This window comes from Salvelinus fontinalis, chromosome 4 (assembly GCF_029448725.1).
Source record: "Salvelinus fontinalis isolate EN_2023a chromosome 4, ASM2944872v1, whole genome shotgun sequence".
In the NCBI taxonomy this organism is placed as follows: Eukaryota; Metazoa; Chordata; class Actinopteri; order Salmoniformes; family Salmonidae; genus Salvelinus; species Salvelinus fontinalis.
In genome coordinates, this window is record NC_074668.1 from 16061833 (window position 1) to 16085362 (window position 23530).

Consider the following 23530-nt stretch of genomic DNA (forward strand, 5'->3'; position numbering starts at 1 on the left):
AGACACCTATGTATTTGTAGTACACATATTCCAAGTCAGAACCGTCCAGAGTAGAGGTCGACCGATTATGATTTTTCAACGGCGATACCGATACCAATTATTGGAGGACCAAAAAAGCCGCTACTGATTAATCGGCCGATTTAAAAAAAAAAAATAACAATAATAATAAAAAAAATATTGTATTTTTATTTTATTTGTAATAATGACAATTACAACAATACTGAATGAACACTTATTTTAACTTAATATAATACATAAATAAAATCTATTTAGCCTCAAATATATCATAAAACATGTTCAATTTGGTTTAAATAATGCAAAAACAAAGTGTTGGAGAAGAAAGTAAAAGTGCAATATGTGCCATATAAGAAAGCTAACATTTAAGTTCCTTGCTCAGAACATGAGAACATATGAAAGCTGGTGGTTCCTTTTAACATGAGTCTTCAATATTCCCAGGTAAGAAGTTTTAGGCTGTAGTTATTATAGGAATTATTGGACTATTTCTCTCTATACCATTTGTATTTCATTAACCTTTGACTATTGGATGTTCTTATAGGCACTTTAGTATTGTCAGTGTATAGCTTCCGTCCCTCTCCTCGCTCCTCCCTGGGCTCGAACAAGGAACACAACGACAACAGCCACCCTCGAAGCAGCGTTACCCATGCAGAGCAAGGGGAACAACCACTCCAAGTCTCAGAGCGAGTGACGTTTGAAACGCTATTAGCGCGCACCCGCTAACTAGCTAGCCATTTCACATCAGTTACACAAGCTTAATCTCGGGAGTTGATAGGCTTGAAGTCATAAACAGCGCAATGCTTGACGCACAAAAAAGAGCTGCTGGTAAAACGCACAAAAGTGCTGTTTGAATGAATACTTACGTGCCTGCTACTGCCTACCACCGCTCAGTCAGACTGCTCTATCAAATCATAGACTTAGTTATAACATAATAACACACAGAAATACGAGCCTTAGGTCATTAATATGGTCGAATCCGGAAACTATCATCTCGAAAACAAGACGTTTATTCTTTCAGTGAAATACGGAACCGTTCCATATTTTATCTAAGGGGTGGCATCCATTAGTCTAAATATTCCTGTAACATTGCACAACCTTCAATGTTATGTCATAATTACGTAAAATTCTGGCAAATTAGGCGGTCCAAACTGTTGCATATAGACTGACTCTGCGTGCAATGAACGCAAGAGAAGTGACACAATTTCACCTGGTTATTATTGCCTGCTAACCTGGATTTCTTTTAGCTAAATATGCAGGTTTAAAAATATATACTTCTGTGTATTGATTTTAAGAAAGCATTGATGTTTATGGTTAGGTACACATTGGAGCAACGATACGCACCGCATCGATTATATGCAACACAGGACACGCTAGATAAACTAGTAATATCATCAACCATGTGTAGTTAACTAGTGATTATGATTGATTGATTGATGGATTGTTTTTTATAAGATAAGTTTAATGCTAGCTAGCAACTTACCTTGGCTTACTGCATTCGCGTAACAGACAGTCTCCTCGTGGAGTGCAATTAGAGGCAGGTGGTTAGAGCGTTGGACTAGTTAACTGTAAGATTGCAAGATTGAATCCCCCGAGCTGACAAGGTGAAAATCTGTCATTCTGCCCCTGAACGAGGCACTTAACCCACCGTTCCTAGGTCGTCATTGAAAATAAGAATGTGTTCTTAACTGACTTGCCTAGTTAAATAAAGGTGTAAAAAAAAAAATTACAGATTTTCGATTGTTATAAAAACTTGAAATCGGCCCTAATTTATCGTCCATTCCGAATAATCGGTCGACCTCTAGTCCAGAGTAGTGATGCTGGACAGGTGGGTAGGTGTGGGCAGCGATTGATTGAAGAGCATGCATTTAGTTTTGCTTGCATTTAAGAGCAGTTGGAGGCCACGGAAGGAGAGTTGTATGGCATTGAAGCTTGTCTGGAGGTTAGTTAACAGTGTCCAAAGAAGGGCCAGAAGTATACAGAATGGTGTCATCCGAATAAGACCCCCAATGTTTATTGGAAAGGAGCATCAAGCTCATCACTGCACTTTCACCACACTGAAGTTCATCACAATTTATTTAATCTGTAGCCTAATAAACTACATGCTTTCCCAACGAGTCTAGTGGGAGGACCACACAACATGTCATCGTGTGACTCCAAGTTTACTTTGATATGATGGTTATTATCAATATTTGCACATAAGCTTTCCAGCAAAATTTCTCGCATAATTTTACAGACACAAAAAGATCTCACCTTGTCTAGCATATTCTGTTTTGTAGACATTTGGAAAGTTTGCCAACATAAATTCTGTTTCCATCAGGCCTGTCATGACATTTTGTATCTGACTTACTTTACTCACATAAAAAGGTTGGATGGAAACCTGGTTGAATGTGAAACATTTGTTGCGCTCGCTAGATACTGTTGATGTGAAGGACTCTAACATAAATATTAATCTCCCACAAAGGAATATGCTGAAAAATCCCGATTTTTTTTGTGGACTACTTTGCAAAAGTATAAATTACATCAGATTTGTAAAATATTAACAGAAAAGCACTTTTAATTGAAAATATTGGGCATTTGCTATGTGCGCTGTTTTCTTTGGATAGTCTAGTAAATCTTAGATGATTAATATACATGTGTATTGATATAATTTCTGTGTTGGCTCCATTGTGGTGAATCTATTCTGTTGTCTTTTTTGATGTGTTAAAGGGAACAACAAGCCTATTCTAACAGCTGCTATTCAATGTACTTGCGTAGTGAATTGGAACGCCTCAGTACGCTGGTTGGCAGACCTTCAGAGAGTCATCCCCTTCACAACAGTGGCCTGCTGAGTCTGGACCCAGTTCAGGACAAGACTCCGCTGTACAGTCAGCTCCTTCAGGCTTACAAGTGGTCTAACAAGGTAGGCTAAGCTTTTCTACTGGGCTAAAAATTCAAAATATAAGGCCAGTATTCAGTCGTAGTGCATTCTGGATTTTCTGCAATGCAGTTTCCCTCATGTTGTGTGAAATATTGGAATCTTGTGGACTATTTCCTTGGATGTCAATGTGAAGCCCCTCCATCCTTAAAAATATTTGTTTGTATCCCATCTATTATCCCAATTTTAGACATTGTAAACTCATTGATAAAGTAGCTCCCGTTTCCTCCGTGATACGCTTCCAGTGCATTAGCTAAAGACCTACAATGACATGCTAGCATCTCTGTTAGCCAAAAAAAACACCTGACCACCCTATTGTTACGAAATTGTTACGTTTTTAAAGCATAGGCCGCTGTTTATTATCTATCCATAGTCACTTTACAAATGATCTCGACTAACCTGTGTCCTCACACATTGACTCGGTACCGGTACCCCCTGTACATAGCCTCGTTATTATGTACATTTGTTGTTACTTTTTGATTGATAAAAAAAACAAAAAACTTTAGTTTATTTAGTAAATATTTTATTAACTCTATTTCTTGAACTGAATTGTTGGTTATTAAGGGCTTGTAAGTAAGCATTTCACGGTAAGGTTGGAACAAAGAACTTTCTTCTGAAACTCGTCAGTCTATTCTTGTTCTGAGAAATTAAGGCTATTCCATGTGAGAAATTGCCAAGAATCTGAAGATCTCGTGCAACGCTGTCTACTACTCTCTTCACAGGACAGCGCAAACTGGCCCTAACCAGAATAGAAAGAGGAGTGGGAGGCCCCGGTGCACAACTAAGCAAGAAGACAAGTATATTAGTGTCTAGTTTGAGAATCAGACACCTCACATGTCCTCAACTGGCAACTTCATTAAATAGTACCCACAAAACACCAGTCTCAACGTCAACAGTGAAGATGCGACTCTGAGATGCTGGCCTTCTAGGCAGAGTTGCAAAGAAAAAGCCATATCTCAGACTGACCAATAGAAAGAAAAGATTAATATGGGCAAAAGAACATGGACACTGGACAGAGGAAGACTGGAAAAAGTGTTATAGATAGACTAAGTTTGAGGTGTTCGGATCACAAAGAAGAACATTTGTGAGACGCAGAAAAGATGCTAGAGGAGTGCTTGACGCCATCTGTCAAGCATGGTGGAGGCAATGCGATGGTCTGGGGGTGCTTTGGTGGGGGTAAAATGGGAGATTTGTACAGGGTAGAAGGGATCTTGAAGAAGGAAGGCTATTACTCCATTTTGCAACGCCATGCCATACCCTGTGGACGGCTCTTAATTGGAGCCAATTTCCTCCTACAACAGGACAATGACCCAAAGCACAGCTCCAAACTATGCAATAACTATTTAGGGAAGAAGTCAGACGGTATTCTGTCTATAATGGAGTGGCCAGCACAGTCACCGGATCTCAACCCTATTGAGCTGTTGTGGGAGCAGCTTGACCGTACGTAAGAAGTGCCCATCAAGCCAATCCAACTTGTGGGAGGTGCTTCAGGAAGCATGGGGTGAAATCTCTTCAGATTTCCTCAAGAAATTGACAATTAGAATGCCAAAGGTCTGCAAGGCTTTAATTGCTGCAATGGAGGATTCTTTGACGAAAGCAAAGTTTGAAGGACACAATTACTATTTCAATTAAAAATCATTATTCATAACCTTGTCAACGTCTTGACTATATTTCCTATTCATTTTGCAAATAATTTCATGTATGTTTTCATGTGTCGAATCGGAGGGCCTTTTGTCCAGACCTCTGGCAGTCTCTATGGGGGTGCCACAGAGTTCATATCTCGGGCCGACTCTTTTCTCTATATATCAATGATCTTGCTGTTGTGGATCAGGTGATTCTCTGATCCACCTCTACGCATACAACACCATTCTGTATACTTCTGGCCCTTCTTTGGACACTGTTAACAAACCTCCAAACGAGCTTCAATGCCATACATCACTCCTTCCATGGCCTCCAACTGCTTTTAAATGCTAGTAATTACTAGCCTAGCATTGCTACTCTGGACGGTTCTGACTTAGAATATGTGTATAACTACAAATACCTAGGTGTCTGGTTAGACTGTAAACTCTCCTTCCAGACTCACATTAAGCATATCCAATCCAAAATTAAATCTAGAATCAGCTTCCTATTTCGCAAACAAAGCATCCTTCACTCATGCTGCCAAACATACCCTAGTAAAACTGACTATCCTACCGATCCTTGACTTCGGCGATGTCATTTACAAAATAGCCTCCGACACTCTACTCAACAAATTGGATGCAGTCTATCACGGTGCCATCCGTTTTGTCACCAAAGCCCCATATACTACCCACCACTGCGACCTGTATGCTCTCGTTGGCCTGCCCTCGCTACATATTCGTCGCCAAACCCACTGGCTTCAGGCTATCTTTTTACTCGTTGCTAGGTAAAGCCCCACCTTATCTCAGCTCACTGGTCACCATAGCAACACCCACCCGTAGCACGTGCTCCAGCGAGTATGTTTCACTGGGCATCCCCAAAGCCTTTGGCCACCTTTCCTTCCAATTCTCTGCTGCCAATGACTGGAACGAATTGCAAAAATCACTGAAGCTGGAGACGCAACTACCTCATCACCATATTGTTATTTATTTATTTATTTTTCTCTTTTGCACTCCAGTATCTCTACTTGCACATCATCATCTGCACATCTATCACTACAGTGTTAATGCCAAATTGTATTATTTTGCTTCTTTGGCCTATTTATTGCCTTACCTCTTTAATCTTACTACATTTGCACACATTGTACGTAGATTTTTCTAATGTGTTATTGACTGTAAGTTTGTTTATCCCATGTGTAACTCTGTGTTGTTGTTTTTGTCGCACTGCTTTGCTTTATCTTGGCCAGGTCGCAGTTGTAAATGTGAACTTGTTCTCGACTGGCCTACCTGATTAAATATAGGTGAAATACATCAATAGAAATGTCCTTGTTTTCCATTGATGTAAGTTACCCCAAACTTTTGAACGGTAGTGTATCTAGCTTATTTTTATTTCAGGGTGACTGTTGCCTTTATTTCGCACTGGAAAGGGTGCTCACTAAGTCACCATTGTGGACTAATATTGTTTTAGAAATAAGATTTTTATGTATCACTGTGACAGTTTTCTGACCATGTTCTGGAGTGCTTGTGATGGAGCCAGTCACAATGTTTGATGTAGCCTAATATAAAAGTCCAGGGCTCTCCTGTTGAGAATGCACAGATGTCTCCCACTCCAGTAGCTGATACACTTGTGCTTGAAGTGATCTTGAACCCCATGTCCCCATTTTCAATGTCCATTTTCATAGGGTACTTTGGCTTCCTTTGATCACTTGGCTTTCAGAAGAAAATAACTCAATGAATGTTATTTCCCTTACACACAAGACTCCCTCCTATTGCTCTTATATAGATAAGAGAAAGCAAGGTAGCGTGTCTTCATTAAGGAAGATGCAGTGCCTTCAGAAAGTGTTCATACCCCTTGACTTATTCCTCATTTTGTTGTGTTATAGCCTGAATTCACAATGTATTAAATAACTGTGTTTTTCACCAATCTACACATAATACCCCATAATGACAAAGTGAAAACATGTTTTTAGACATTTTTTCAAATATATTGAAAATTAAATACAGGTATCTAATTTAAATAAGTATTCACACCCCTGAGTCAATACATGTTACAATCACCAGTGATTACAGCTATGAGTCTTTCTGCCTAAGTCTGTAGAACTTTCCACACCTTGGATTGTACAAGATTTGCCCATTTTATTATTTTCAAAGTCTTTAAGCTCTGTCAAGTTGTTTGTTGATCATTGCAACACAGCCATTTTCATGTCTTGCCATAGATTTTCAAGCCGATTTAAGTCAAGCGTAACTAGACCGCTCAAGGACATTCAATGTTGTCTTGGTAAGCAACTCCAGTGTAGATTTGGCCTGTTTTAGGTTATTGTCCTGCTGAAAGGTGAATTCATCTCCCAGTGTCTGACTGAACCAGATTCCCGGCTAGGATTTTGCCTGTGCTTAGCTCCATTCAGCTTATTTATTTCCCTGAAAAACTCCCCTGTCCTTAACGATTACAAGCGATTACATAACATGATGCAGCCACCACTATTTTTTTAAATATGGAGAGTGATATTGAGTAATGTATTGGATTTGCCCCAACACTTTGTATCCAAGACAAAAAGTAAGTTGCTTTGCCACGTTTTTTCCTGAATTATACTGAACAAAAAAAATAAATGCAACATGCAACAATTTCAAGATTCTACTGAGTTACAGTTCATATAAGGAAATCAGTCAATTTAAGTAAATAAATTAGGCCCTAATCTGTAGATTTCACATGGCTGGGCAGGGGCGCAGCCATGGGTGGGCCTAGGAGAGCCACTTGGGAGCCAGGCCCAGTCAATCAGAATGGGATTTTCCCCACAAAATGGTGTTATTACAGACAGAAATGCTCCTCAATTTCATCAGCTGTCCGGGTGGCTGGTCCCAGACGATCCTGCATGTGAAGAAGCCGGATGTGGAGTCCTTGGCTGGCGTGGTTACAAGTGGTCTGAGTTTTTTTGTCCGTTTCTACGTACTGCCAAATTCTCTAAAATGACGTTGGAGGTGGCTTATGGTAGACAATTGAACATTCACAAGGTGCACCTGTGTAATGATCATGCTGTTTAATCAGCTTCTTGATTTGTCACATCTGTCAGGTGGATGGATTAACATGGCAAAGGAGAAAAACTCACTAACAGGGACATAAACAAATTAGTGGCTGCCGCCTGCAAGTTATATAATTTCAGGGAAAATGTGGTCAGTCTGGAATTATGCAATTCTGATATAAAAAAAAATAGACGTATCGATATAAATAAATATTTATTTTTGAAAAATATGGGGGAAAATGAAATAAATCAAAAAATTTTATAACAATCTTTTATGTCATATTCCATTTTTTATATAAAACATTTTGAATATCTTTCAATTATTGTAATGTTTGATATCAACCTGTTTCTGATATCAATAATTTAAATTATTCTGTGTTTAATATATATGTTTTGAATATGATATTGATAATTACATTTTTATATAAAAAATCGAATTACTGATTTAACCATTCAAATGGTTGATATTGAAAATTATATTGATATCAAGAAATACATTTATTGATATATATTTTAAAACTACTTTGCATACATAATCTGAGCCGTTGCCTTTTTAGGTCCATGACCACCCGAACTTGATCAACGGTTATTGTCTGCTAAAGAAATAAAAAAAATACACGTAACTGTCTCCTATTCCAGTGTGTTGCTTTTTTTGTCCAAAGGGAGGATAAAAACAGTTGATCAATAGAAGTTTTCCAGCTATTGATCAGTCGGCTAAGGCTGCATACCTGCTGTCTTTTCCCATGTCTCTATCTGACTTGCTTGCCAACTTGATTCCTCACGGTCATGGGCAGAGGGCACCCACCCAAATCCACTGTCAAGTTTCACTTCTTATGGTAGTTTGTCTCACGTCAACGGTACTTTCATTCATCATTACCAGTGCATATGGAACTCCGGATGTTGTTGAACTACTTTTTGGATGTATGCTGAACAAAAATATAAATGCAACATGCAACAATTTCAAAGATTTTACTGAGTTACCGTTCATATAAGGAAATAAATGTATTAAATCTGTAACGTTCTTTGCTTCACGGAAACATGGCTCACTCGAGACACGCTATCGGAATCGGTAGAGCCAGCTGGTTTCTTCACGCATCGCGCCGACAGAAACGAGCATCTTTCTGGTAAGAAGAAGAGCGGGGGAGGGGTATGCCTTATGATTAACGAGACGTGGTGTGATCATAACAACATACAGGAACTCAAGTCCTTCTGTTCACCTGATTTAGAATTCCTCACAATCAAATGTCGGCCGCATTATCTACCAAGAGAATTCTCTTCGATTATAATCACAGCCGCATATATTCCCCCCCCAAGCAGACACATCGATGGCCCTGAACAAACTTCATTTGACTCTCTGTAAACTGTAAACCACATATCCTGAGGCTGCATTCATTGTAGCTGGGGATTTTAACAAGGCTAATCTGAAAACAAGGCTCCCTAAATTCTATCAGCATATCGATTGTGCAACCAGGGCTGGTAAAGCCCTGGATCATTGTTATTCTAACTTCTGCGACGCATATAAGGCCCTCCCCCGCCCTTCTTTCGGAAAAGCTGACCACGACTCCATTTTGTTGCTCCCAGCCTATAGACAGAAACTAAAACAGGAAGCTCACGCGCTCAAGGCAGGTTCAATGCTGGTCCGAACAATCTGATTCCACACTTCAAGATTGCTTTGATCACGTGGACTGGGATATGTTCCGCATTGTGTCAAACAACAACATTGACGAATACGCTGATTCGGTGAGCGAGTTTATTAGCAAGTGCATCGTCGATGTCGTACCCACAGCAACGATTAAAACATTCCCAAACCAGAAACCGTGGATTGATGGCAGCATTCGCGCAAAACTGAAAGCGCGAACCACTGCTTTTAATCAGGGCAAGGTGACTGGAAACATGACCGAATACAAACAGTGTAGCTATTCCCTCCAAGGCAATCAAACAAGCTAAGCGTCAGTAAAGAGACAAAGTAGAGTCGCAATTCAACGGCTCAGACACAAGAGGTATGTGGCAGGGTCTACAGTCAATCACAGACTACAAAAAGAAAACCAGCCTCATCGCGGACCAGGATGTCTTGCTCCCAGACAGACTAAACTTCTTTGCTTGCTTTGAGGACAATACAGTGCCACTGACACGGCCCGCTACCAAAACCTGCAGATTCTCCTTCGCTGCAGCCGACGTGGCATCCCCAGCCGCGTCCTCAGAGCATGCGCAGACCAGCTGGCTGGTGTGTTTACGGACATATTCAATCAATCTTTTTCCCAGTCTGCTTATCCCAAAACTGCTCGCTGCTCTGGCACCCCAATGGTGGAACAAACTCCCTCACGACGCCAGGACAGCGGAGTCAATCACCACCTTCCGGAGACACCTGAAACCCCACCTCTTTAAGGAATAGCTAGGATAGGATAAAGTAATCCTTCTAACCCCCCCCCCCCCCCCCCCCCCCCCCTTAAAAGATTTAGATGCACTATTGTAAAGTGGCTGTTCCACTGGATATCTTAAGGTGAATGCATGAGGGCCACCATTGTTCCTGATCCCAAGAAAGCTAATGTAACTGAGCTAAATGACTACCGCCCCGTAGTACTCACTTCTGTCATCATGAAGTGCTTTGAGAGACTAGTCAAGGACCATATCACCTTCACCCTACCTGACACCCTAGACCCACTCCAATTTGCTTACTCCCCCAATAGGTCCACAGACGATGCAATCGCAACCACACTGCACACTGCCCTAACCCATCTGGACAAGAGGAATACCTATGTGAGAATGCTGTTCATCGACTACAGCTCAGCATTTAACACCATAGTACCCTCCAAACTCGTCATCAAGCTCGAAACCCTGGGTCTCGACCCCGCCCTGTGCAACTGGGTACTGGACTTCCTGACGGGCCGCCCCCAGGTGGTGAGGGTAGGTAACAACATCTCCACCCCGCTGATCCTCAACACTGGGGCCCCACAAGGGTGTGTTCTGAGCCCTCTCCTGTACTCCCTGTTCACCCACGACTGCGTGGCCACGCACGCCTCCAACTCAATCATCAAGTTTGCGGACGACACTACAGTGGTAGACTTGATTACCAACAACAATGAGACGGCCTACAGGGAGGAGGTGAGGGCCCTCTGAGTGTGGTGTCAGGAAAATAACTTCACACTCAACGTCAACAAAACAAAGGAGATGATCGTGGACTTCAGGAAACAGCAGAGGGAGAACCCCCCCCCCCCATTCACATCGACGGGATATAAGGTGGAAATAAGGTGGAAAGCTTCAAGTTCCTCGGTGTACACATCACTGACAAACTGAAATGGTTCACCCACACAGACAGCGTGGTGAAGAAGGCGCAGCAGCGCCTCTTCAACCTCAGGAGGCTGAAGAAATTCAGCTTGTCACCAAAAGCACTCACAAACTTTTACAGATGCACAATCGAGAGCATCCTGTCATCCTGTATCACCGCCTGGTACGGCAACTTCTCCGCCCACAACCGTAAGGCTCTCCAGAGGGTAGTGAGGTCTGCACAACGCATCACCGGGGGCAAACTACCTGCCCTCCAGGACACACCCGATGTCAGTACAGGTGCATCATTCCTCTCCTTAAAGTACAATATTCTGTGTAAGAGAGAAAGACTTGCACAGTGGTTGGTGAAGGGAGGGAGGTGTCTTTGTTCATCTTCTCCCCACCTCCACCCCTCTCTGGTGTCTTTTTCCCAGCCCAGGCGTGAAGCAGAGTTGGAGGGAGATTAGCTCTGTCTCCCCCACGCCTCCAAAGGGGTCCACAGAAGGGCCGGGGCTCTGGTGCAGGAGTATCGACGCTCCCCGTGCACTTGGCCAAAGACTACAGCACTGACCCTTTCTCCTGCATTCTTTATGTTAATGTAAACACAATTGATTAGAGAATTACCAGTTCCGCAAATATAAAGGAAGCAACAAACAAAAAAAGTTTGCACAGTTGTGCTGTGACTCATGTGTGCACAAATGGTAGGCTATACCCAAGCTAGTGGTAAACCAAGGTCATTAACAAGGGTACATGATGCTTCTGGAATTGCCATTCATCTCAGGTTCTTTTTCTCCATGAATTGCTTTCCAGGATATTCAATAACATGGATTGTAGTTCTCATAAAATGATAACAAAGTGTGTAAAATGATACAGCCTGGTTTAGAAATACAACCAGATTTCAAGACGGGATGTATGCAAGAATGAGTAAACAAACATTTCATTAAAGGGAAACATGTTCAGCCCACGGCTACTACTTGTCACTCACCATAGCCCAACCGTAGATATGCTCAGTTTGAGAAAGCTCAAGGTCCATTTTGTCCTGAGGCCTAGACTATTATGTTTAATAAAAACATATTTTTCTTCCTATTGCTCTAATGTAAGGTGACCATGTAGCTCACTTGGTAGCCTGTTTGCCCTGTCATGTTCTTTTTGGCCTTAAGCAAGGTGAATTATATATTAGCCAACTCCTCTGACTGCTGTTTCACTGTGCGAAAATACACACAAGCTCCTACACTGATACATAATAAGTTTTCTAAAACTATTACATTGAAATCTAATTGTATTTGTCACAGGTGTAGATTAACAGGGAAATGCTTACTTGCGGGCCCCAACAATGCAGAGAGAAAAATAATAGAAAGATGATATCATGAGGAATAAATACACAATGAGTAACAATAACTTGGCTATACACTGAGTATACCAAACATTAGGAATACCTTCCTAATATTGAGTTTCGCCCCCCTCCCTTTTGCCCTCAGAACAGCTTCAATTTGTCGGGGCATGAACAATCTACAAGGTGTCGAAAGTGTTCCACAGGGAGGCTGGCCCATGTTGACTCCAATGCTACCCACAGGTATGTCAAGTTGGCTGGATGTCCTTTGGGTTTTGGACTATTTTTGATACATACGGGAAACTGTTGAGTGTGAAAAACCCAGCAGCATTGCAGTTCTTGATATAAACCAGTGTGCTTGGCACCTACTACCATACCCAGTTCAAAGGTACTTTTGTCTTGCCCATTCACCCTCTGAATGGCACACACACACAATCCATGTCTCAATTTTCTCAAGGCTTAAAAATCCTTCAACCTGTCTCCTCCATCTACACTGCTTGAAGTGGATTTAACGAGTGACCTCAAAAAGAGATCATAGCTTTCACCTGGTCAATCTATCATTGATAGGGTAGGTGTTCCTAATGTTTTGTACACTCAGTGGATACACATGTACAGGGGTACAAGGTAATTGAGGTAGATATGTACATATAGGTAGGGGTAAAGTGACTTAGCAACAGGATAGATAATAAGCAGTATTAGTATTATAAGCAACATTCTGATCCAAATCCAAAATGCTTGTGACAAAGACCTTTCATGTCTAAGACCATGGGCTACGTGCCAGTGAAAATAATATCTTGGTTTGTTAACTACATCAGTCTTGACCGCTTAATCATATTTGTCTGCTAAATCAATGCGTTAGCCTACATTATTTTAGTCCATAATTTAATCGTGATTCCATCGCACCTCATTCTCTTAGGTCAGAGGTCGGCATCCCGTGATTTTTGGTTTTAGTTAGAACAGTATAATAAATATTGATTACAATCAAACCTGTTTGTATTATAATACTTGTATCTTGTGCTTTATTATTCATTTTCATGTGGCTTGATGTGGGTATTTCAATTAATCACTGGAGTACAATATTTCCTTTTGTTGGTAGGTTTTTAAATCCAAAAAGTAACATCACTCCTGTAGCATATTTAATGTATGTTCACGAGTTTCAATTCTCCCTGCAACTTCACCAGACAGCCATTGTGTCCACTACTCTGTGGCCCTGAACGTCAGATTTCATGGGAATTTGATCCGACTGCTATCCGTGGTGCTGAATATCATATATTGCTGCTATTCTGCTCGAAAGGGCTGGAATTTATTTTGCGTCTCCCTCAACAGGTGACATCAATAAGAGATCATAGCTTTCACCTGGATTCACCTGGTCAGTCTGTCATGGAAAGAGCATGTTTTGTACACTCAGTGTATATATACATTATTTTAATAGCGGGACACTAAGGTTCATTGTTCCACTGAAGAGTATGAATTAGGCTGTTTGAGAAGATTTAAATCCTAAGTAACATGTACACTCATTGTTTGATGTACAATATACAGTGCATTTGGAAAGTATTCAGACCTCTGGACTTTTTCCAAATTTTGTTACTTTACAGCGTTATTCTAAAATTGATGAAATCAATTATTTTCCTCATCAATCTATACACAATACCCCATGATGACTAAGCAAAACAGGTTTTTAGACATTTTTGCAAATTAATTATTTACAGTTGAAGTCGGAAGTTTACATACACACCTTGGCCAAATACATTTAAACTCAGTTTTTCACAATTCCTGACATTTAATCCGAGTAAAAATTCCTTGTTTTAGGTCAGTTAGGATCACCACTTTATTTTAAGAATGTGAAATGTCAGAATAATAGTAGACAGAATGATTAATTTCAGCTTTCATTTCTTTGATCACATTCCCGGTGGGTCAGAAGTTTACATACACTCAATTAGTATTTGTTAGCATTGCCTTTAAATTGTTTAACTTGGGTCAAACGTTTCGGGTAGCCTTCCACAAGCTTCCCACAATAAGTTGGGTGAATTTTGGCCCATTTCTCCTGACAGAGCTGGTGTAACTGAGTCAGGTTTGTAGGCCTCCTCGCTCACACACACTTTTTCAGTTCTGCCCACACATTTTCTATGGGATTGAGGTCAGGGCTTTGTGATGGACACTCCAATACCTTGACTTTGTTGTCCTTAAGCCATTTTACTACAACTTTGGAAGTATCCTTGGGGTCATTGTCCATTTGGAAGACCCATTTGCGACCAAGCTTTAAGGAGAAGTTTATCTAAAGTTTAATGTATAATAGCTGTATTTTCATCAACATTTATTATGAGTATTTCTGTGAATTCATGTGGCTCTCTGCAATATCACTGCATGTTTTGGAACTACTGAATCGAACACGCCAATGTAAAATAAGATTTTTGGATATAAATATGAACTTTACCGAACAAAACATACATGTATTGTGTAACATGAAGTCCAATGAGTGTCATCTGATGAAGATCATCAAAGGTTAGTGATACATTTTTATCTCTATTTGTGCTTTTTGTGACTCCTCTCTTTGGCGGGAAAAATGGCTGGGTTTATCTGTGACTTGGTGGTAACCTAACAATCGTTTGTGGCGCTTTCGCTGTAAAGCATTTTTGAAATCAGACACTGTGGCTGGATTAACGAGAATTTTATCTTTAAAATGGTGCTTAATACTTGTATGTTTGAGAAATTTGATTTCTGAGATTTCTGTTGTTTTGTATTTGGCGCCCTGCAATTTTATTGGCTCTTGGCGAGGGGTTCCACTAGCTGTCCTAGACAGGTTAACTTCCTGACTGATGTCTTGAGATGTTGCTTAAATATATCCACATAAATGTCCTCCCTCATGATGCCATCTATTTTGTGAAGTGCACCAGTCCCTCCTACAGCAAAGCACACCCACAACATGATGCTGCCACCCTCGTGCTTCACGGTTGGGATGGTGTTCTTCGGCTTGCAAGCATCCCCCTTTTCCTCCAAACATAACGATGGTCATTATGGCCAAACAGTTCCATTTTTGTTTCATCAGACCAAAAGACATTTCTCCAAATAGTACGATCTTTGTCATTGAAAAACAAGTTTTAATGACTCCAACATATGTGTATGTTAACTTCCGACTTCAACTGTTTATAGTCTTAATTCCATTCCTTCAGATGTGTGTATTTTATGAAATTGTTAGATATTACTTGTTAGATATTACTGCACTGTTGGAGATACAAACAAGTTTTTCACTACACCCGTAATAACATCTGCTTAACACGTGACAAATAAAATTTGATTTGTACTTTCCTCCATCTTTCCCTCAATCCTTACTATTCTCCAAGTCTCTGACGCTGAAAAACATCCCTGCAGCATGATGCTGCCACCACCACCATGCTTCACCGTAGGGATGGCGCCAGGTTTCTTCCAGTTGTGATGCTTGGCATTCAGGCAAAAGGGTTCAATCTTGGTTTCATCAGTGCCTTTTGGCAAACTCCAAGTGGGCTGTCATGTGCCTTTTACTGAGGAGTGGCTTCCGTCTGCCAACTCTACCACAAAGGCCTGACTGGTGGAGTGCTGCAAGATGGTTGTCCTATGGAAGGTTCTCCCATCTCCACAGAGCAACTCGAGCAATGTCAGTGACCATCAGGTTATTGGTCACCTCCCTGACCAAGGCCCTTCTCCCCCGATTGCTCAGTTTGGCCAGGCGGCCAGCTCTAAGAAGAGTCTTGGTGGATATGGTATGGGCAGGCATAAGCTACGGACAATGAACACAATTGCATTATATCAAGGTTAATGGGAATGCACAAAAATAGCGTGACCTAGATTCTTAGGTCCATTGCGAGGCCATTTTTTTTTTTAAAGGTATCTATGACCAACAGATGCATATCTGTATTCACAGTTATGTGAAATCCATAGATTAGGGCCTAAGGAAGTTATTTAAATTGACTGATTTCCTCATTTGAACTGTAACTCCTTAATAATCAATGAAATTGTTGCATGTTGCTTTTATATTTATGTTCTGTATATATACACACACACTACATGACCAAATGTTTGTGGACAACAGCTCGTTGAACATCACATTCCAAAATCATGGGCATAAATATGGAATATGCCACCCCCTTGCTGCTATAATAGCCTCCAATCTTCTGGGAAGACTTTCCACTAGATGTTGGAACACCGCTGCCGGGACTTGCTTCTATTCAGCCAAACTGTTGCCACAAAGTTGGAAGCACAGAATCGTCTGGAATGTCACTGTAAGCTGTAGTGTTAAGATTTCCCTTCACTGAAACTAAGGGGCCTAGCCCGAACCATGAAACCATTAATTCCACCTCCACCAAACTTTACAGTTGGCACTATGCGTTCGGGCAGGTAGCGTTCTCATGGCATTCGCCAAACGCAGATTTGTCCGTCAGACTGCCAAATGGTGAAGCGTGATTCATCACTCCAGAGAACGCGTTTCCACTGCTCCAGAGTACAGTTGCGGCGGGCTTTACACCACTCCAGCTGACGCTTGGCATTGCGCATGGGGATCTAAGGCTTGTGTGCCGCTCCCATGGAAACCCATTTTATGACGCTCCCGCCGAACAGTTCTTGTGCCGACGTTGCTTCCAGAGGCAGTTTGGAACTTGGTAGTGAGTGTTGCAACCAAGGACAGATGATTTGTACAGTACTCTGCGGTCCCGTTCTGTGAGCTTGTATGGCTTACCACTGCGTGGCTGAGCCGTTGTTGCTCCTAGACCTTTCCACTTCACAATAAGAGCACTTACAGTTGACCGGGGCAGCTCTATCAGGGCAGAATTTTGACAAACTGACTTGTTGGAAAGGTGGCATCCTACAGTGGTGTAAAGTAGTTAAGAAAAATACAAGTACCACTTAAGTAGTTGTTTGGGGTATCTGTACTTTACTATTAATCTTTTTGACAACTTTTACTTCACTACATTCATAAAGAAAATTATGTACTTTTTACTCCATACATTTTCCCTGACACCCAAAAGTACTAGCTACATTTTGAATGCGTAGGACAGGAAAATGGTCTAATTAACACACTTATCAAGAGAACATCCCTGGTCATCCCTACTTCCTCTGATCTGGCGGACTCACTAAACACATGCTTCATTTGTAAATTATGTCCAAGTTGGAGCGTGCCCCTGGCTATCTGTAAATAAATCCACTAGAACATGTGGCCAGCTGCTTTGCTTAATATAAGGAATTTGAAACAATATTTTTATTTTGATACTTAAGTATATTTAAAACCAAATACTATTGTCTGACATTTGGGTACTTTTTCCCACCACTGGCATCCTATGACGGTGTCACGTTGAAAGTCACTGAGCTCTTAAGGCCATTCTACCAGCAATGTTTTTCTAAAGAGATTTCATGGCTGTGTGCTCATTTTTTTTTTTACACCTGTCAGCAACGGGTGTGGTTGAAATAGCCAAATCCAAAAATTGGATGTATATTTTGTGTATATATACAGTACCTGTCAAAAGTTGGCACTCACGTACTCATTCCAGGTTTTTTCTTTATTTTTACTATTTTCTACATTGTAGATTAATAGTGAAGACATCAACACTATGAAATACACACATGGAATCATGTAGTAACCAAAAAAGTGTTAAATCAATATAATCGTTGCAATGATGCCCCTGCTCCCCTTTTGCTGCTCGTGTACCCTCTCGGGCCACCTGTTTGATTTGCTTGTTCAATTGTGGGAGCCCGTGTGAAGTTCTACTGGCCCAATAGTTTTGGTATTACCTTTTCCAGGAATTCGTCCATTCCGGTTGTTCCACAGCTTTAGGGAAATTTACGAAATTAAGATTTGAACGGCAACTGAAGACCTCCATCCCATTTAATCTTTCAGTAAGCCCCGTAATTATGTATTTTGTTCATCCACCGTTTTCTGGAGCTTTTCCCGTGGGATATCCTCCAGAGTTAACATGGTTTCGGCCTTCTCTACATGTTTACCCAGCTCTGCCATATCAGTTTAGATTTTTTTAACATCAGATATCTGCTTAGACAGTTTCTCATTGCCAGTGCGAATTTCTGTCAGTAGCGTCTCTAAACTCACTTCGTTAGCTACTCGGTCCATGGTCACATTGTTTAGCTGTGCTTGTTTGTCTCCATTTCTAGATGTAGTATTTGCCATAACATGTAGTTGCCAAGATAACGTTTCAGTTATTTCTTGAACCACCTTCACCCGACTACCTCACGGTCGACATATCAAAAATTGGATAGCTAAAAGCCGGTTTCTGTTTCTAACTGGTAGTTAAATTGCACTTACCTTTTGTCCCTGTTTAAAGGCCCCTCCGTTGCAACGTAACCTGAACGCCCATCTGCGGCCCGCTAATCGTTAGCTGTCTTATCGGCTGCTATCCGAATAGGTCTATCGGACAATTTTCTTGGGTCACTATAACTATATCTATTTTGCCAATTGGACTGGTCCCCTCTACCACACGGAACCCCACTTATCTACCGATGGAAACGCACGAGGTGGCTAAAAACCGACCTCCATCCTCTGCCAGCTTGCTACCCATGGCCCGGCTAGCTCTGAATCGCCGTGACCCCAACCAACCTCATTACTCACTGGACCCTTATGATCACTCGGCTAAGCATGCCTCTCCCTAATGTCAATATGCCTTGTCCATTGCTGTTCTGGTTAGTGTTTGGCTTATTTCACTGTAGAGCCTCTAGCCCTTCTCATTATACCGTATCCAACTTTTCAGTTCCACCACCCACACATGCGATGACATCACCTGGATTCAATGATGTTTCTAGAGACAATATCTCTCTCATTATCACTCAATGCCTAGGTTTACATCCACTGTATTCACATCCTACCATACCTTTGTCTGTACATTATACCGTGAAGCTATTTTATCGCCCCCAGAAACCTGCTCCTTTTACTCTCTTTTCCGGACGTCCTAGACGACCAATTCTCATAGCTTTTAGCAGTACCCTTATCCTACTCCTCCTCTGTTCCTCTGGTGATGTAGAGGTGAATCCAGTCCCTGCAGTGCCTAGCTCCACTCCTATTCCCCAGGCGCTCTCTTTTGATGACTTCTGTAATCGTAATAGCCTTGGTTTCATGCATGCATTAGAAGCCTCCTCCCTAAGTTTGTTTTATTCACTGCTTTAGCACATTCTGCCAACCCAGATGTCCTAGCCGTGACTGAATCCTGGCTTAGGAAGACCACCAAAAACTCTGAAATCTCCATCCCTAACTACATCATTTTCCGACAAGATAGAACGGCCAAAGGGGGCGGTGTTGCAATCTACTGCAGAGTTCTGTCCTAATATCCAGGTCTGTACCCAAACAATTTGAACTTCTACTTTTAAAAATCCACCTCTCTAAAAACAAGTCTCTCACTGTTGCCACCTGCTATAGACCACCCTCTGCCCCCAGCTGTGCTCTGGACACCATATGTGAACTGATTGCCCCCCATCTATCTTCAGAGCTCGTGCTGCTAGGTGACCTTAACTGGGACATGCTTAACACCCCGGCCATCCTACAATCTAAGCTTGATGCCCTCAATCTCACATAAATTATCAATGAACCCACCAGGTACAACCCCAAAGCCGAAAACACGGGCACCCTCATAGATATCATCCTAACCAACTTGCCCTCTAAATACACCTCTGCTGTTTTCAACCAAGATCTCGGCGATCACTGCCTCATTGCCTGCATCCGTAATGAGTCAGCGGTCAAACGACCTCCACTAATCACTATCAAACGCTCCCTGAAACACTTCAGCGAGCAGGCCTTTCTTATTGACCTGGCCTGGGTATCCTGGAAGGATATTGACCTCATCCCGTCAGTAGAGGATGCCTGTTTTTTTTTTTTTAATGCCTTCCTCACCATCTTAAATAAGCATGCCCCATTCAAGAAATGTAGAACCAGGAACAGATATAGCCCTTGGTTATAGCCCCAGACCTGACTGCCCTTAACTTCTTTGGGGAACCCCCCCCCTCTTCTCAATTTCCGCCTAAAGACATACCCTAATCTAACTGCCTTGAGCTCAGGCCCAGAAGCAAGGATATGCATATTCTTGGTATCATTTGAAAGGAAACACTCTGAATTTTGTGGAAATGTGAATTGAATGTAGGAGAATATAACACAATAGATCTGGTAGAAGAAAATACAAGTAAATAAACATACATTTTCTGTTTTTTATTGTTGCTGCATCATTTTTCAAATGATCAAGAACAGCCAAAAATACAGATAGGATGCTGTGGATGATTTGAATGAAGAACATAAGATGGCAACAATAGCTGAGCAAAGTTTTAGACAGATAACGTAAAAAATGAGCGAGCTACATGACATTGAGCATGAAGTCACCCAGGTGTCCCACACAAATGTACCCAAGTGGCCGAATTGGTACAGTGATAAATTTTGAAGGAAAGAACTATATAATAATACATAAATGCTATTCTAACACACCCCCAAAAAATTAATATATATATATATATATATATATATATATATATATATATATATATATATATATGAAAAAAATTAAAATAATAATACACTGCTCAAAAAAATAAAGGGAACACTTAAACAACACAATGTAACTCCAAGTCAATCACACTTCTGTGAAATCAAACTGTCCACTTAGGAAGCAACACTGATTGACAATAAATTTCACATGCTGTTGTGAAAATGGAATAGACAAAAGGTGGAAATTATAGGCAATTAGCAAGACACCCCCCAAAACAGGAGTGATTCTGCAGGTGGTGACCACAGACCACTTCTCAGTTCCTATGCTTCCTGGCTGATGTTTTGGTCACTTTTGAATGCTGGTGGTGCTTTCACTCTAGTGGTAGCATGAGACGGAGTCTACAACCCACACAAGTGGCTCAGGTAGTGCAGCTCATCCAGGATGGCACATCAATGCGAGCTGTGGCAAGAAGGTTTGCTGTGTCTGTCAGCGTAGTGTCCAGAGCATGGAGGCGCTACCAGGAGACAGGCCAGTACATCAGGAGACGTGGAGGAGGCCGTAGGAGGGCAACAACCCAGCAGCAGGACCGCTACCTCCGCCTTTGTGCAAGGAGGAGCACTGCCAGAGCCCTGCAAAATGACCTCCAGCAGGCCACAAATGTGCATTGGACTTGGAGTTACATTGTGTTGTTTAAGTGTTCCCTTTATTTTTTTGAGCAGTGTAATAATAAACAAATAAAAAGGGGTAACTATTTACACATTTTCTATTTACAATATTGTGTAGACCCTCAGTCCTCTACACAATATTGTGCTGCTGGTGCCATGGCCCATAGCAGTCTCTTTCTGCTGTAAAGCAGAGGCTTACTGAACAGGTGGTGCAGGTGATGGGGCATTTCCTGTGACAAAGGGCACAACGGCGTCTCCCTACTGTGCCCTTTTTGCCCTGAGGCACATTCATGCCTGCAGAGATGAATCTGGGCAGGTGAACACCACTGGTTGGAGCAGAAGGTGCTGCAGTGGACTTGCTGTAGCTAGCAAGCTCCTGGATGAGCAGCTCCCTGAAGGCTAGCTGTGAGATGGGGGGCTGTCTCTATCAATTTCCTCTATAATTTGGGTTAAATCTGTATACCTAGACTTTGTTTTAGCTATTCCTGATTTATTCGCCATAATTTAAATATATAAACTTGTTGAAAATGCTATTGAATATGTACTGCTATGCTTAACACTTGTGGCTCCTTCAAGTAGGATTTGCAATGGCGAATGAACCTCTTTTACGCCAGAGTTTACGACAAAGGCTGGTCTTCAAACTTATAACCATTACATATTGCCGTTTACCTCAGCTTATTGGCTATCTTCCAAGCTAGATTTCAAGATGATCAGTGGTCATTGGGCCAAAATACAGTGAATCAACGATAGACCGGTCCTACCATTGGTGCGCAATGAGGTCATTGATTGGTGTCTTCAAATCGGTTTGTTTCGGTCAATACGTCCCGGGAAAAGAGCCATCATGTATGGTTGTGTTAGTAACAACCAGAGGATTTCAATGAAACCAACCATGACTGGATAAACGTTTGTTTAGTGTGTGCAATTACCACGAACGCTTCGTCCAAAGTTGAATGAGACGGAAATCACGACGCAACCGGTTTACAAATGTTTCGTGTTAGACTATAAAAATTGATTTTATCAAACAAAACGAACATTCACTGTGTAGTTAGGACACTTGGCATTGCCACCAGAGGAAGATCATCAATGGTAGGCGATTTATTTTATTGTTATTTCTGACTTTCGTGACGCTAATGGAAAATTGGAAAATGCTAGTAATACTTGTGTGTGTGGTGCGCCGTCCTCAGAAAATCGCATGTTTGCTTTTGCAGTAAACCTTATTGAAATCTGACACAGCGGCTGGATTAAGAAGACGTTCATCTTTTAAATAATGTAAGATACATGTATTTACAAGAATGTTTAATACAACGAATGGTGTATTTAAAATGTACCCTACCCTAGAGAAGTTAACCAACACAAAAATATCCTATGGCGTTCTGCATTAGCATCGAACAGCCCCCGTGATATGCAACTTTTCAGGGAAGTTAGAAACCAATATACACAGGCCGTTAGAAAAGCCAAGGCTAGCTTTTTCAAGCAGAAATTTGCTTCCTGCAACACAAACTCAAAAAAGTTCTGGGACACTGTAAAGTCCATGGAGAATAAGAACACCTCCTCCCAGCTGCCCACTGCACTGAGGATAGGAAACTGTCACCACCGATAAATCCACTACAATTTCTACGGCTGGCCATGCTTTCCACCTGGCTACCCCTACCCCGGGCAACAGCACTGTACCCCCCACAGCAACTCGCCCAAGCCTTCCCCATTTCTCCTTCTCCCAAATCCAGTCAGCTGATGTTCTGAAAGAGCTGCAAAATCTGGACACCTACAAATCAGCCGGGCTAGACAATCTGGACCCTTTCTAAAAATTATCTGCCGAAATTGTTGCAACCCCTATTACTAGCCTGTTCAACCTCTCTTTCGTGTCGTCTGAGATTCCCAAAGATTGGAAAGCAGCTGCGGTCATCCCCCTCTTCAAAGGGGGGGACACTCTTGACCCAAACTGCTACAGACCTATATCTATCCTACCCTGCCTTTCTAAGGTCTTCGAAAGCCAAGTCAACAAACAGATTACCAACCATTTCGAATCCCACCGCACCTTCTCCGCTATGCAATCTGGTTTCAGAGCTGGTCATGGGTGCACCTCAGACACGCTCAAGGTCCTAAATGATATCTTAACCGCCATCGATAAGAAACAATACTGTGCAGCCGTATTCATCGACCTGGCCAAGGCTTTCGACTCTGTCAATCACAACACTCAGCAGACTCAACAGCCTTGGCTTCTCAAATGATTGCCTCGCCTGGTTCACCAACTACTTCTCTGATAGAGTT

General features: G+C 41.7%; 1 protein-coding gene across 1 annotated transcript in view; it reads left to right on the top strand.

Annotated features, from left to right (window-relative positions):
* The window catches only part of med27 (mediator complex subunit 27), a 100887-nt gene that overhangs the window by 2019 nt on the left and 75338 nt on the right, over nt 1-23530 (top strand). Inside the window, exon 2 of the mRNA XM_055918907.1 lies at nt 2770-2914. Coding sequence (XP_055774882.1) covers nt 2770-2914 — 145 coding nt within the window. The remainder of the gene's footprint in view (nt 1-2769; nt 2915-23530) is intronic.